This window comes from Antennarius striatus, chromosome 22, assembly GCF_040054535.1.
Source record: "Antennarius striatus isolate MH-2024 chromosome 22, ASM4005453v1, whole genome shotgun sequence".
Classification (NCBI taxonomy): Eukaryota; Metazoa; Chordata; class Actinopteri; order Lophiiformes; family Antennariidae; genus Antennarius; species Antennarius striatus.
In genome coordinates this window covers 10,236,392-10,250,540 of record NC_090797.1, presented here as the reverse complement: position 1 = coordinate 10,250,540, position 14,149 = coordinate 10,236,392, and the positions used below count along the sequence as shown (strand labels likewise).

The window sequence follows — 14,149 nt, the reverse complement described above, 5'->3', positions numbered from 1 at the left end:
ACACGAAAACATATTTTTATGTGTTAAATATGGTGGCTTGTACTTCAATTTAAAACTCAGGTAGTCATAGTTGAAAAGAAATGTAAGCATTGTTTTGTTATAAATTATAAATACTCCCTGTCTGACTGGGTTTGGTTTGAACAAATAGTAGTGAGACACTAATGATGGATACACTGTGTTTTGAGTACAGCCTGCTGGTGAAATGAGACATTGCACAATCTGACAGGTTTTTGAACACTATGATGTTGAATAAAATTAAATGACAGGGAATAAAAAGTGCCCCACGAATAGCTGGCGCCTCATCTGGGATGTACACTCCTCTCACCTGGATGGAATGAATGCTACAACGTGCTGCCCACTTAAGCAATAAGTAAGATCAGTAATAGATAATGACATTTGCCTTTGATCCAATAACGTCTGAGAATATTTCATTAGATAATCAAGTTGCTAATGATTGACGTTTCGTTGGTGCCATTGACTTTTCTCCATGTCTGGATAATGTCTTACTTTCTAAGACAAGAGCAAAACACGTTTTAAAGACTGTTTTCTAAGACTTAGAATGACATGCTATAAACACAAATTTCTATAACTACATCAAAATGTAATTCAGGTTCATATTTCTATATTCTGATTTTTTTTTTCTGTGGATAATAATAATAAAATCTTTAGCTACTTTATATTCCAATAGTTCACTGGCTACTTTAACTTTTGAATCATGTGCAGTGTAATTGCACAGAGAGGCTGACCAAATACTACGACAATGATGAGGCTTAACCAAAGCAGATAAATCAAAAGAATGAGGGAAAGATGCTCAAAATCAAAACTGCTTAAGCATAACTGTTCTAAAGTCACTAACTGGTTACAAAGTCATATGAGCCATCGGTAACAGAGCAAAGCTGATTTTCTGTGTTGTGAGACATACATGGAAACCCTGCCACTTGAATTCGTTGACAGCAAAATTGTATTTAATAATGTACAATGCATGGAGAATCAACAAAACTGTTTAAAAAAGAAAAGAACATTAAAGAAAAGAAGAAAAAAACATGACACAATATAAGCATATCAAATTCAATATACAGGGTTGTTATCGATAATCATGATTGTTAATTTATGCTGTATATTTATCTACATTAAAAGTAATAAAATAAGGTTTGAGTTTAATTCTGTTAATATTTACTCTGCTATCAATCAATTAATAATGCTATCCAACAATGAGCTTCATCCAAATAAATTTTAGTAGTTCAGATGACCATTTATGACTCAAGGTTTGGAAAAATTTATGTAACATAGAGTGTGCACTTCGTCAAACAGGAAGATAGTAAGGCATGACAAATGCTGCTGGTTTATTACTAATAGAACAGAGATTGGAAGCAAGTCTGTTAAATGAAACAGAATGCTATTGGAGTTTCTAAAAGAAACACTGAAGTTGAACAGTATTGTCATATGGCTTCAAGGGCCTATAGTTTAAGTGAATCTATTGTTATTGCAAATGAATTCAATTAATTGTAGAAATGTTCCGCTACTTTCAGTGGCTGGAGTAAGTGTGTATTCTGTCAGTGAATACACATCCTCTGATTATCAGTGAAGAAGCAAATTCTGTTCTGCAGCAACTCTACATTTAGGAATTCAAATATGTGCCTGTCCCAGTTGGACCCTCTATTGTCATTAAAAAAAAATCTTAGTTTCTTCTTATTTCTTAAGGAATTGCAGAGTGATTTTCTCCTCATTACTGTGAAAAGTGAAGCTTTTCAGTTTGATTGGTTAGGTTTAACACAATATAAACTTAAACCTTAGTCTCCCTTTTTGTCTTCATTACAATTTATTTAGCAAAGACAATGAGGTAGGCTGACTATCACTGTCACTGAACAACAACATAATGCTTCTGCATCTCAGGTCATTAACATTACACATTTGAAACTATACAATGTACATATTGAGCAAATACTGAATACACTTTTTGCCCTACACATACTTACTTGACATAATGCTATTCAAGTATAAATAATGGACACAACGTGCATCAGATATTTGATAAATTTTGTTCTGAACTTCTGAGTCGTCATACTGAAATGGCACCTAGGAGAACAGCGTCATAAATTTTACCTATTTAGATGTTCACATTATTTTTTTCATTGTTTTGAGGCATGAATACAACTATGACCTCTAAGTACTACAATTTACTGTAAAGATGAGTATTGCATTTCATTTAATGTCATTTGATTGTTCCTAATAAAAGTAAGCTCTCGCCGTAGAATAGCTGAGGTTTACACACTGTATCTTATGGCAAATGAGTGTAAGTCCAAGTGTGCTGACAATACACAATTCCATATGGATTCAGTCCAACACTTGACAATGGCTATCTGTGTTTGCATTGAACAATTCCTCAAGATTTATATACTAAAATCTCAAGACTCATATGGTGCTCTCTGTGTCTGTATCATCTTTGTTTTTGGCAATGCTGATCTTGGCATGTCCATTGGTCTGATGGTTCCCCTCCACTCCATTTTCATTGGCCTGCTTCCTCAGTGTTAACTTCTTCTGTCTCTTGACAATTCTGCAGTAAAGGAATCCCCACAGTGTGTTGGACAATATGTAGAGTCCGGTAATCAACCCCATAAATGTCATTCTGCAAGTAAAATACATCAGAAAAGGGTTACATTCATCAATTATGTGTTTACTTTTACATGTATTACTTTTTCAGCCTCTCTCTCTCTCTCTCTCTCTCTCTCTTTCTCTCTCTCTCTCTCTCTCTCTCTCTCTCTCTCTCTCTCTCTCTCTCTCTCTGTTTCTATCTGATGAGAAGTTATCCAGTACCTAAAGGCATTGGCATCATACAGCCGACATGCTCCAACACCTCCACACTGCTTTGTCCCCCACTTCAAACAGGTTCGATCAATCAGCGCCCCAAAATATATTGGAGGAGGTATCCCACCTAAATGCACGCAGTCACACACATTTAAATAAAAAACAAAACAAAACAAAAACCGTCAGTGCATTCACCAAGACTGTCTTTGTAAACATGGTTCTATGCACTTATGCAATGACATACAAAAACATATTTTCAGTACTTACCCAGAGTTCTTACTATCAGTGTTTGCATTCCCAACGCCAGAGCTTTGAGGTCTTGCTGTATGGACCTGCAACATTAGCCCGCATAGAAGTATATTGTAACTCATCAGCAATAATAAAGGTCCTATTATGAAAGTCATAAGTTTAGATCTCCACATATAAACAGTGGTCCTCCCTAACCCGACCAACTCCTAGAATCTGGGAAACAAACGCTTCCTGCATCAATAAATATTTGGAGTTTTAGGAATTCATGGCCCAGATCGAATCAAAACAGTCAGATTTTGCTAGAGTGGTATTTGTGACATCACAAACGGCTCTCTGTGATTGAAGATATTGATTGGTTGACATGTCCCCAAGGGGGAGTTCGTTCAGGCTACGGTAGCATTGTGCGGTAATGTCCGTGCTCAGAGCTACACACTGAAAGTTCCTCACAAACTGTTCAAGTCAGCTAGCATTTGGCTAAGTAGTTAGCTCTGTTTTAATCAGGTGTGTGTGTGTGTATGTGGGGGGGGGGGGTCGTGTTCAGGTTACAGTAGCGGTGTATGGTAACGACCTGGCTCAGAGCTACACACTGAAAGTTCCTCACAAACTATTGAAGTCAACTTCCCCTGCTCCCTGTGTCATAAAAAGTCGAGGCAAAACCAGTAATCTGACTGAGATAGAAGTGACTGAATCTGCATCCATTACAGGATGTAAAACCCCTACATTTTCCTCACTGTAGAGAAAATACAGACAGCGACCAATATACAATACTCAAGTCTTACCTCTCTCATGTTTCATTTAGACTGCGTTAGTTTTGTACATCAGGTTCTGTGTTAGTGCCAATAATGTTAACACAAGGTTCCCATTCCCACTGCATGTGTAAATTATGAAAAAGACACCGCAGGCCATTAAAAAACCCAGAAATTAAAGTCTGAGTGTGTCTGACCTCAGCAGTACGATGTATCCTGGTGTTCCCCCGCAGGCTGAAATGAATGACCCCAGTGCAGACAAAGCCATGTAAACTTTGAAGATGCGGTCACAGTCACTCTTCCTCGGGCACTGTCCCAGCACCGCAGACATGTTCATTCCTGGGGCCAACATCTCGCCAGCACAGGAACAGTTATGAAACATCTGAAGAAGAAGAAGACAGAGGTGAGAATAATTGACTGTGAATGTGGGCTTTATTTACTATTTTAGGTATTTCTACCACAAATAAAGCTCAATGACTAACATTTAATTAAATCTCATGTCTCAACCTCTGAAACTTGAAGCAGAGTTTTGAATACGTACGGAATGTCTTTAATCCAACGTGTTGATATTTTGAATCAGCCTTTGACACTCAGTCAAGCTCTTACAAAAGCCTGCAGAAAAGTCACCAGCGACTTAAACTCATTGATTTAGATTATAAAAATAACTATGGATACATTTATAACCATCAACTCTTTTCAAACATGCTAGAAAGAGGTTTTTTTCTCTGTACCTTTTTGGCACATTTTGTGCATTCATATCTAGTCATTCCACTGAAAATATACTTACTGAAGTGACATACGGTTTTACAGAGTGTTGACTCATACTTTACCTCATGCATCTATTAATTGATAGACTTCAAACCATTTATACCATTTTATGCTGTTCTCTAGACTGGCTGTGGCCATTGTCAGCCCAGTCTAGGAGTTAGTTTGGGTAAACAACTCTAGCTGCAATATTTACATGATGAGTCTCATTCTCTTCTTCTGGAGTTAAACGCTTGGCTTTGAGCTTTTTTGATTTTGATTTCACCATCTGTTCAATCTTATCTATTGGTATAAAGAAATATTGATGCCTTACTGTGTCCTTGCCAGTGCCGGTGGAGCTGTGACAGCCAGCCAGGCATGGTGAGGCATAGGTCATTCCATTGTAGGCACATACTGGGTCCCAGTGCTTCTTTGAGCAGGAGCAGCCCATATTACACTCTGACAGTAAAGTCTGGTGGTTGTAGGACACTTGAGGAACCCTTATGGACATGAATAGACATATAAGAATGTGGGACCCCAGTCCAGTGAGATATGCTATTATTTCTATGGGAAGAATTCTTAATAACAATAAAAATAAGATGTTTTAAATTCTGTAATTACCCCTGATATGTGATGGTGAGACCAGCCACCTCTGCATTGTCACAGTTGAGGAAAGCCTGAACAAACAGCAGTATGCAGGAGCAAATAGAGGCGGTCATTGCCACCCTGGCTGCTCCAATGACTCCCAGCTTGAAACGCTTTAGTAAGAAACCACCAGTGATGATGCCTAAAGCAACTGCTGGGAGGTTCAGTATACCTGAATGGATATATTAATGAATTGGTAAAAGAATGAATCAGTGAATACACCAATGACAATATGACACCATGAAGAGAATATGTTGCACCAACAACTAGTTGTTCATTCATCAGGGCATTTACGAGACACCTTTATGATGACTTTAATATTCTGACAGCACGTTTCGTTCTTCAGCTGTTCACCAACCACTCTGAAAAATTAACTCAATAACCTTACCTTATAACATTATATGTGAAGAGCAGAAAAAGATCAAGAGAACTTGCTCATGTCTGGTTGAAGACATTTCACCTTTCATCGAAGAGGCTTCTTCAGTTCTGACAACTGAAGAAGCCTGGAGTAAGTCCAGTTGTATAATTTTTGCTCTCCTTGATTTACCTCAACATGGTTGACTGAGAACTTACACAGACAATATTCTGCATGTAACAGACATCATTTTCACCATTTTAAACTTTTAAAGCCTTTGCAATTATTTCAAAAAACCTAACTTAATACTTTCAACTGACAACAGCAACCAAATACTGCACAGATGGCAATTTCCCGCTGATCAGCAAATTTCTGATCATTTCAATTCAATTTAATGAATTTTGTGAATCATCTAAATCCAGTGAGACAATTTTAGGGAGGTTAGTTATCTTATTTTAGTTGTCAATAAAAATTTTCTTGTGTCAACTCAATTTCGACAGCAGAAGTTGTGGGTGGTAAACCTTAAGGTATACACTCTATTTTAAACATTTACCATGTTCCCCTGATGTTAATGATTTTGGATGATTTGTCCATTCATTTGCAAATTCATGCACTAGTTCACTTGTCAAGTATTACAACAACCACCATATCATAATTTGTTTTCTGAAGAAACAACAGTCCTCCTAGTTGAATTGACATAAGTAAATAACTGGATTCATTTTCATTGTTTACTGCGGTTCATTTACAGACTAGTTAAGGACATTTTGCCTGAATTAATCAACCTAATAACTTTAGGACCTCTATTTGTTGTGTTCAAATCCAAAGTTTTTTTCTTCCATAGAGCAGTTCTGTTCACCATACTAAGGCTGTTGCTGTAATGCTACACGTCATAATAATGGTTGAGCAATGAACAATGACTTGACAATGTCTGTAGTCAAACAATTTTAGTTCTAGCTGTACTGGTAAGCAGTCATAAAATAGTCATTTATTCTAATCTTAGCTCAAGGTGCTATCTACACAAAGGGAAAGCCAGTACTGGGTCATTTATGGCTATGAAGTCGACTTTATCTCTCACAATCACACTTCCCTTCAATAACATCATTGTTTTCTATGCATTGGTCTACAAAGCTCAGTAAACAGAGTATATTGAGGTCAGTTAGAGCTTCATACCTATGAGGAAAATGGCTTTGGAAGCTGACTGTCCAAATATTTGCTCCATGAACTTTGGCTTGAAGGTGATCATGCCAATGAAGCCGTTGACGGACACCAGATAAGTGAGGATCATCAGCGAGAAGATGCTGTTGCTGAAAAGCCTCTTCAGAGAGGGAATGAAATCTGCTCAAATAAAGCACAAAGACAGCAATAATGCTATATTTACATATATAACATGCATTTACATGAAAGATGATAAAGATATTAATGTTAAATGGTATTTTGTGTATATGTATTACTGGTATCGTATCCATTCTATTTTATTTTCTAATTTCCTGTTTAATTTTTCGACTGTATTTATTTCATTACAATGATCCTTTTAGTTCTTCATCCTCACCATCATGCCATGTTTCCATATTGTGTATTCTGTGACGCATGTTGTGTTCCATGTTCTTGCATGAAAATGGCTTTACAAATAAAGGTGATTTGATTTGATACATAATATCTTCTGCCATCATTCTAGGATGAATATGCAGTAATGTGTACCTTCCAGAGGATAGTTTGCATCATTGTTATGGAATTATTTGCCTTATAAAATTTCATATTGTCCTTTTGGAGACAATATTAGTGTTGAAATGAATGACGGGGCCTTTTCAGAAGGGTTATGTGGTAACAATCATTATATCTCTGTCCTAAAGTGACATACAACTGTTGCCTACAGTGGATAATCAGTGCTTAACCTTTAGCCATATTAGTAGTTTATGGCGTGTGTTTTTATACTGCTTATTGTTCTTGATGTTAAGTAATTTTACCAAACATTCTGACAATGCTCTATGTCAAGATAGGTCAAAAAGCTTGGATAATACCTTTAGCCATATCTTGCAACGTAACTGGCTTCTCTTTCTCCTTGTCCTCATGATTCTGGGTTTCTTCTGGTAGGAAATTATCTTGCTCTGACATACTGGTCAGCTCTGTACTTTTAGTCTGACTCTCCTCTTCCCCTTGCTTGGGCAAAGACTTGGGCAGGAACCAGAAAGGGATACTGGACAACAGAACCAAGGTGCCAGTCACTATAAAGCCTAGCCACCAGGCCCCCACCCAACGGGAGTCCTTATAGTTGATGGTGATGGTATCTGAGGAAGCAAGATAAGTAAAGATAAAAGATTATGGAGGAGGCTATGTTTGTAGCACATCAGTTGCCAAACATGCTTCATCATAGCAGTCTAGACCTAAGCAGGAGTAGGGGAGCATGCAATCCTCCTCTTCAGGGATTGTCAACATTTCCATGTTTTGTATGTTCAAGCAGATGAAGGGTTAACTGTTTAGCCAAAGGTCATTAATACACTTTTCATAAGGGTTATGTGGACATAGTAGCACAGTCTATTGCTCAATATTTGTCTAATCATCCGGGGTAATTCTGATTTAACCAGTAAGAAACAACAACAGAAGGTGAGAAGTAATACACGTTTTGTGCTTTCAGATGTCCCATACCTAAATCCACAGCTCCAATATCTACGTAGATCTTGGCCAGGTAGGACCCGAGCATGAACCCAAACATAGGCCCCAGGATTCCAACTGTATGAATGCAAGCTGTTGAGTAAATAAACAGGGAAAAAAAGGTTGTGTATTTTAGACGGTATTGGCTCACAGAAAAGTTATAACAAACCAATGATGAGACACTAATGTCAAAAAAATGTTATCAATGTAACGTGGAGCGTAAACAAACACAATCTGGAATTCAAGTTTACATGCTCCCTTCAGACAGGGGATATGAGAAAGATTTTGGCTTGAAGGCTAGAACTAATATTCCATCTTTAACAAGTGTAAATGGTGTTCTTTCCAAATTAATTTTGGGATATGGCGTTGCATCATCATTATAGGAAATGTCTTATTATACAATGTATGAGTGAACTGTTCTTTGAAGATTTGGTACCATAATAAATGCTGGTACATGCAGGTAGGAAGTTCATCAAGACTAACCCAAATAGAACGGAGTGTTCTCTTCTCTGGAGAAGTCATCCAGATAAGACACACCCAGAGGCATGATGGGAGTTTCTCCGATTCCACGCAGCATGTTTCCGATTAAGACGTAGACCCACAAAGATGAACCAGCCACCTTTTCACAATCTAAAGGGGGAAAATCTGGACTCAACACATCAACTCCTTCTATCAATGCATCAATTTGGTTTCATATCTAAAACAGTAAAGTGACTGAAAGTTCAGGCTCAGAGAGCTTACATGTGATGTTATAATGAACATTTTGCAAAGTACCTGCTTTGACCTTCATATCAGGCTTGTCCTCTGCATCACTCAGGCTGTAGTTAGACTTGCAGGGCAGGATGGTCTCACTGCTGTTAAAAGCCGTGCTGTGAGACACTGTGGTCTCATATTTATACCTAGAAAACATTGACAATTTCCCTATGACTGTTTTAAAAGGAAAAGTACTGAGATGATTTCCTGAAAATTAAAGAGCACAGCTAAAGAGGAAAAATATATCTTATATATCTAGATAGATGGTGTTTATATATATAACCACTCATTATCTCCCACTTGTCTCAGTCTGTGTGGTAGTGGGGCCGTGTGTTACTTATCTCTAAATTAAGTGTTTTTTAACAAAATCATCACAAACTCTATTTTGTTTAATAAATTCCAGAAAGTAATTTACACACAAAAAATGTGAGTTTATTCAATTGAGGATCTTAGTCTACTTTGAGCTCCATGTTGAATATGTACTAAACTGTGGTGTGAACTGAATTTGAGGGGTGCATAGAGATGTCAGTCAGGGAATGCAACACGGGCAAAGTTTAAAATGACTGAAATATTATTGATGTTTTATACCTCAGATCTCCTCTGTTGTCACACCTCTTGTCTCATAGTTCCTGTTTGCCTTCATTTCAATAATATATCATATAATTTCAGATCCTATCCCCCTGCACCTGCCTTCCCTTCACTGACCTGCTGTCACTCCCCTAACCAGCCATTAACCTTCATATATCCTGCTCACCCCTTTGTCCTCTGCCAGATTGTTAAGTGTTCGCCCTGATTCTCCAGCCTGTATATCTTGCCTGTTTTTTGACCCTGTTGTGATCCTGCCTGTTTTCTGAACCCTGTCTGTTGCCAACCCTCGTCGAACCTGTCTGCCCTGGTTTTGACTGCTTCATGCCTGACCCTGTCTGATTTCTGGATTCTGCCTGTTTGCCTGTCATTTGTCTGATTTGTCTGCCTCTTGGGCTGACTACCTGATACCTGAACCCTGCCTGCCTGATTAAACCTTTTGAAACATGACCCGCCTGCTAGTCTATCGTGCTTTGGGTTCTTCACCAGTCTTGTTCTATTCCTGAAATCTGTGGTTTCATTTTACGTAGAATACGTATGGTAAAACACATGGAGTAGAATGTACAGAGTCAAATACATTGTCTTTACATGTCTCCTCATTTGATTCTATGTCATGTGATTTGTATTACAGCAGGATTGTACAGCATAGAAACTATAGAGAATATAAAATAAACTGTATTTACAGTCCCTGGAGGAAGTGAGGCAGGGCTATGACGAAGGCTCCAATCGCCATGATCACACAACCAATACCGATTAGCCTGGGACGATGGAGCTTGGCACCGAAGTAGCTCACAAAGGCTATGACCAACAGGTTGCCTGAAAGGAGATGAAATGGGATTAAGGAATGCACCAGGGATTAAATACTGGTTTACAATTTGGAAAAAAAACACACATGTGCTGTGTTGAAGTAGTTCAGTCAGTCACTACTCTCACATCTGGTGTCAAAGCTAGAATTAGTAGATGTTTAACATCAACACTGGACAAGAGGATGACTAGCTTACCATCACCGCTGAACCTCTCTTCTCACATCTTATGTATTTTATACTCCCAGTAGGAGACGTAGAAACGTTATGTTGTCGTTTCACGAGTCTCATAAACTTTTTGCATGAATTTAAAAAAACAAATCCTAATATACGCTATGGATGACTTCAGACTATGTTATTTATGCTAATCTAGCTATGCTGGTTAACTAAAAAAAGTTTTTTTTGGAAGTAAGCGGGACTGGTGCCTTTGTGTTGAACATAATTCTATTATTACTCATACATTATTTATCACTAAAACATGTAAGTCCATAAATATGAAGAAATCAAACATACCCATCTCAAAGCCACCATCTATAACCCCAGTGAGGGAGCTGGGAATATCGAAGCGCCTCTCTATCTGTGTTATGGAGCTTTTCATATAGGCTCCTCCAAAGGCTTTTGCAAAATATGCAAAAGCCAGAGAAGCCAGAAAAAGCTGGAAACACACAAACACAAAACGATATCAGATTCTTTTGCAAAACTAGAACAATTACCAAATCTTTTGTTCAATTTTATCAGCTTCAGGTCAGACAATGAGAAAGGATTAATCTACTTGTAAGGAGTTCCAGTAATATAATGAAAGGCCTTTTTAACAAGGCTTATTTTGACACAAAGCATAAAGCATAAAGTGTACTTTTCACAAGAACTGCAAAAAACTGAATTATTACATTTGTTTATAAGTTCTACAATACTTTACAAGTGATTCCTGCATTTTCATTCACTGGTTCCTGATTGGTTACAATGGAAATATTTGTATTTTCTTGTCCACATCATGTTGAGCGCAGATAATATTTCATTGAAGCTTTTGCTTTGTTATATCTTAAAAATATATGGAGGTCAAGTTAAAAAAAAATCGTTATTGATGTTTTGGTTCTGGGAATTAAATAAAACAATATCCGGTGACATTTTCATAATGTCTTCAACACAAAGAGTGTTAAAAATTGAAAGGGAGTACAACTGTACAAATGTAGGTCACAGACAACTGTCACTATAATTACTTTCTTTCTTTCACACCCAGCAAATGAAAAAAAAGGTTCATTCAGAGTTCAGCTTCATTAACTTATATGTTCTTAATTCAGCACTAGAGTGACCAAGACCCTTTACTCAATATTATACCAGTGTTATCAGCTACGGACAAACAATAATGTCCCACTTACTTATAAGATTAGTCTGCTATCAGGAGGAATGTCATAAAGTTAAAGTAAACCAATGTAATTACCTTTTCATGGAATCCATAGGTCTACCACTGTGTATAACACTTAAAGGATCATGTAACACTGACATTATCGCTTTTGTTATGTGTTTGTCTGTGACGAACGAGCCTGTTAATGACCCTTTAAACGGCTTTGTTCCCATTCAGACAGTTTTCATGGTCTGATTTGGTGTCAAAGTCTCAAAGGTTTATCTGTACCAGAGAAAAAGCAGGATTTTTTTTGGTTAATGCTTTGCTTTTTACTACATTATGAGGTGTAGCTTTTGTCGGTCAAAGATAAAGCTGAGATTAAAATGTTGTGCTAAAATAAATTTATGCCAATAGAGTTGCTTTATGAGGAAATTTTATAGCTTGGCCAATCCCAGTCTTGTGTTATTTGTGATCAAAGAAATAGATCTAAATGTAATAATAAATTATATTAATAACAATATAACAATAAAATTGGACATGATGCACTGAGGGCTGCTCCTTGATATGCTTCGTCATGCAGGGAAAGGGTAACATTTCACCGACCTTGAGCTTGGACCACCGGGCGTCACATGATTTTTTGGACTCTACACTCATGATGCTGCAGAGAGGTAGCAGAAAACACACCAACAAAGGACCTACAGAAATCAAGCTACAAACACAAACACAGTTCAGGATTATATCCTAAATTATATTCCTTTCAGGATTTATCAAATTTTTTTTTATTAAAATGTCAAAATTTTATTTAAAAAAATTACCACCACCACAAAAGGAAAAACCATTGCGTTAAAAGTGGGGCAAGGGGCAATAACTTACTCACACTTTTTGACATTTAAACAGTAAAAACTTTGACAATGTTATTGTTGCCCATTACGCTACTTCACAATAGAAACACACTGGAAAAAAAGGCCTCTGGCTGGCTGTTGCATTTAAAGCCTTGGGGATTAAAACAGGCTGTATGTGTCTATTTAATGTTTTCCACAGGCAAGATTTGCATGTAGTCCAAAAGAACACTTCATCATCCACACCAGAATCCAGAGAAATTTCAGCATGCATGGGGCAAGGCCAAATATGAACATGGTGTACCCATGACCTTTGATCTAGCAGATGTCACTGTAATTGCAATGTCATTTGAAGAAGGACATTACAACACAGGCTCAGGAATGACTCGGAAAGTAATGTTTCCTGAACATGTTTCAATCCTGAATTTAAAAATTCAGATTAAGATAATTGTGAATACCATTGCCTCTAAATTCACTGATCAAGATCTTCTGAGATGGACTGGGTGTCCTGTAGTCTGATCGCTCCAATTTTAAAATATTCCTGGACGTCATATCCTCTGACCTAAAGAGGAAAAGGACCATCCAGATTGCCTCCAGCACAACATTCTAAGGTTGGAACCTGTGATGGTATGAGGAGATTAGTATCCAGGACATGGGTCTTGGATACTAAGAAATATTCAAAAAGCCCCACCAATGCTGAGAAACAAACAGGATTTTGAACAACATATGCTGCTATCCAGAAAAAGCCTTTTCCAAGGACATCCGTATTTCTCCCTGCATTCTGCACAGGTGCCTTCTTTGTAAGAAAGCATGTATTGCACAGGCCAGTCTGCATGCATGCTGCCACATTCATTTTGAAGGATCTTAATTTTGTTTTGTTTTCTTTGTTAATTTCTTTTCTGATCGCAATAGAAAGATAATCGACGATTTTAAAAAAAAATCTCCTCACTTCATCAAGCAGTCAAAAAAAGAAGAAAGGTATTTACCTGAGAGGTAGCAGAGGTCCTACAAATGATGGGAAGGATGAGGCAAAGCAGCTGAAGAAGTTTTAAGTCACTGTACTTGGCAGGACTTTGTGCTCAAAGCAAGACTCTTATCAGAAACAATCTATAACATTGCCTGTAATCAGTAACCCAGCCATTCATGTGCACTTGTTGATCATGTCAGTGGCCCTCCTTCCCTTCCAAACACACTCACACACAAACCCCAGCCCAAACATGACCACTGTGGTTGGGTAACATGGTATCCATGTCGGGCCAGCACCGGTTCAGAGGTTCACTGAATGCAAACACACACAGTCTGTACACATTAATACATCCTCCTCTGTGAACATCATAAGCTTACGACTATCCTTCCTTTTGAACCCACAACAAACAGCAGCAGCGTGAAGCTGGACGAGGCTTATTTTACAAGCCGGCTGTTTCTGTTAGTTTGCTGTTTTCAAAGAGAGAAGTGTTTTCCTCTCGTGGAGAAAATCAGTTTTTGTAAAGACGGGCGTTTCCTAGACCTGATCAAAGTCTTCCTGTCCTATTGATAGCTCTTAACAATGGCCTTCTCTTTGTGTTTAAATGGCTGAATAAAACACATCACCTGATACAGTTTATAAAGGATGATTGGATTATTAAACGTCACTT

General features: G+C 37.7%; 1 protein-coding gene across 1 annotated transcript; it reads right to left on the bottom strand.

Moving 5' to 3' along the window:
- Positions 1 to 989: 989 nt before the first annotated feature.
- On the bottom strand, positions 990 to 13,544 carry LOC137589406 (solute carrier organic anion transporter family member 1C1-like). The gene is made up of 15 exons (XM_068307155.1): positions 13,502 to 13,544; positions 12,280 to 12,385; positions 10,848 to 10,989; positions 10,215 to 10,347; positions 8,968 to 9,092; positions 8,677 to 8,823; positions 8,188 to 8,286; positions 7,563 to 7,829; positions 6,715 to 6,879; positions 5,166 to 5,361; positions 4,879 to 5,044; positions 3,998 to 4,182; positions 3,073 to 3,137; positions 2,815 to 2,932; positions 990 to 2,626 (listed from the first exon to the last, which is right to left on the bottom strand). The coding sequence occupies exons 2-15, from the start codon at positions 12,328 to 12,330 to the stop codon at positions 2,413 to 2,415; spliced, it is 2,073 nt and encodes a 690-aa protein (XP_068163256.1). The 5' UTR covers positions 12,331 to 12,385; positions 13,502 to 13,544; the 3' UTR covers positions 990 to 2,412.
- Between the last annotated feature and the right edge of the window lie 605 nt (positions 13,545 to 14,149).

Bases quoted from the DNA above. Each gene is read 5' to 3' on its own strand.
- LOC137589406 (XM_068307155.1), bottom strand. From the start codon at position 12,330: ATGAGTGTAGAGTCCAAAAAATCATGTGACGCCCGGTGGTCCAAGCTC. The intron at 10,348-10,847 runs GTATGTTTGATT...ATCTCCTTTCAG, and splicing joins AGATGGTGGCTTTGAGATGG to GCAACCTGTTGGTCATAGCC. The intron at 2,933-3,072 runs GTAAGTACTGAA...GCGTGCATTTAG, and splicing joins ACTGATAGTAAGAACTCTGG to GTGGGATACCTCCTCCAATA.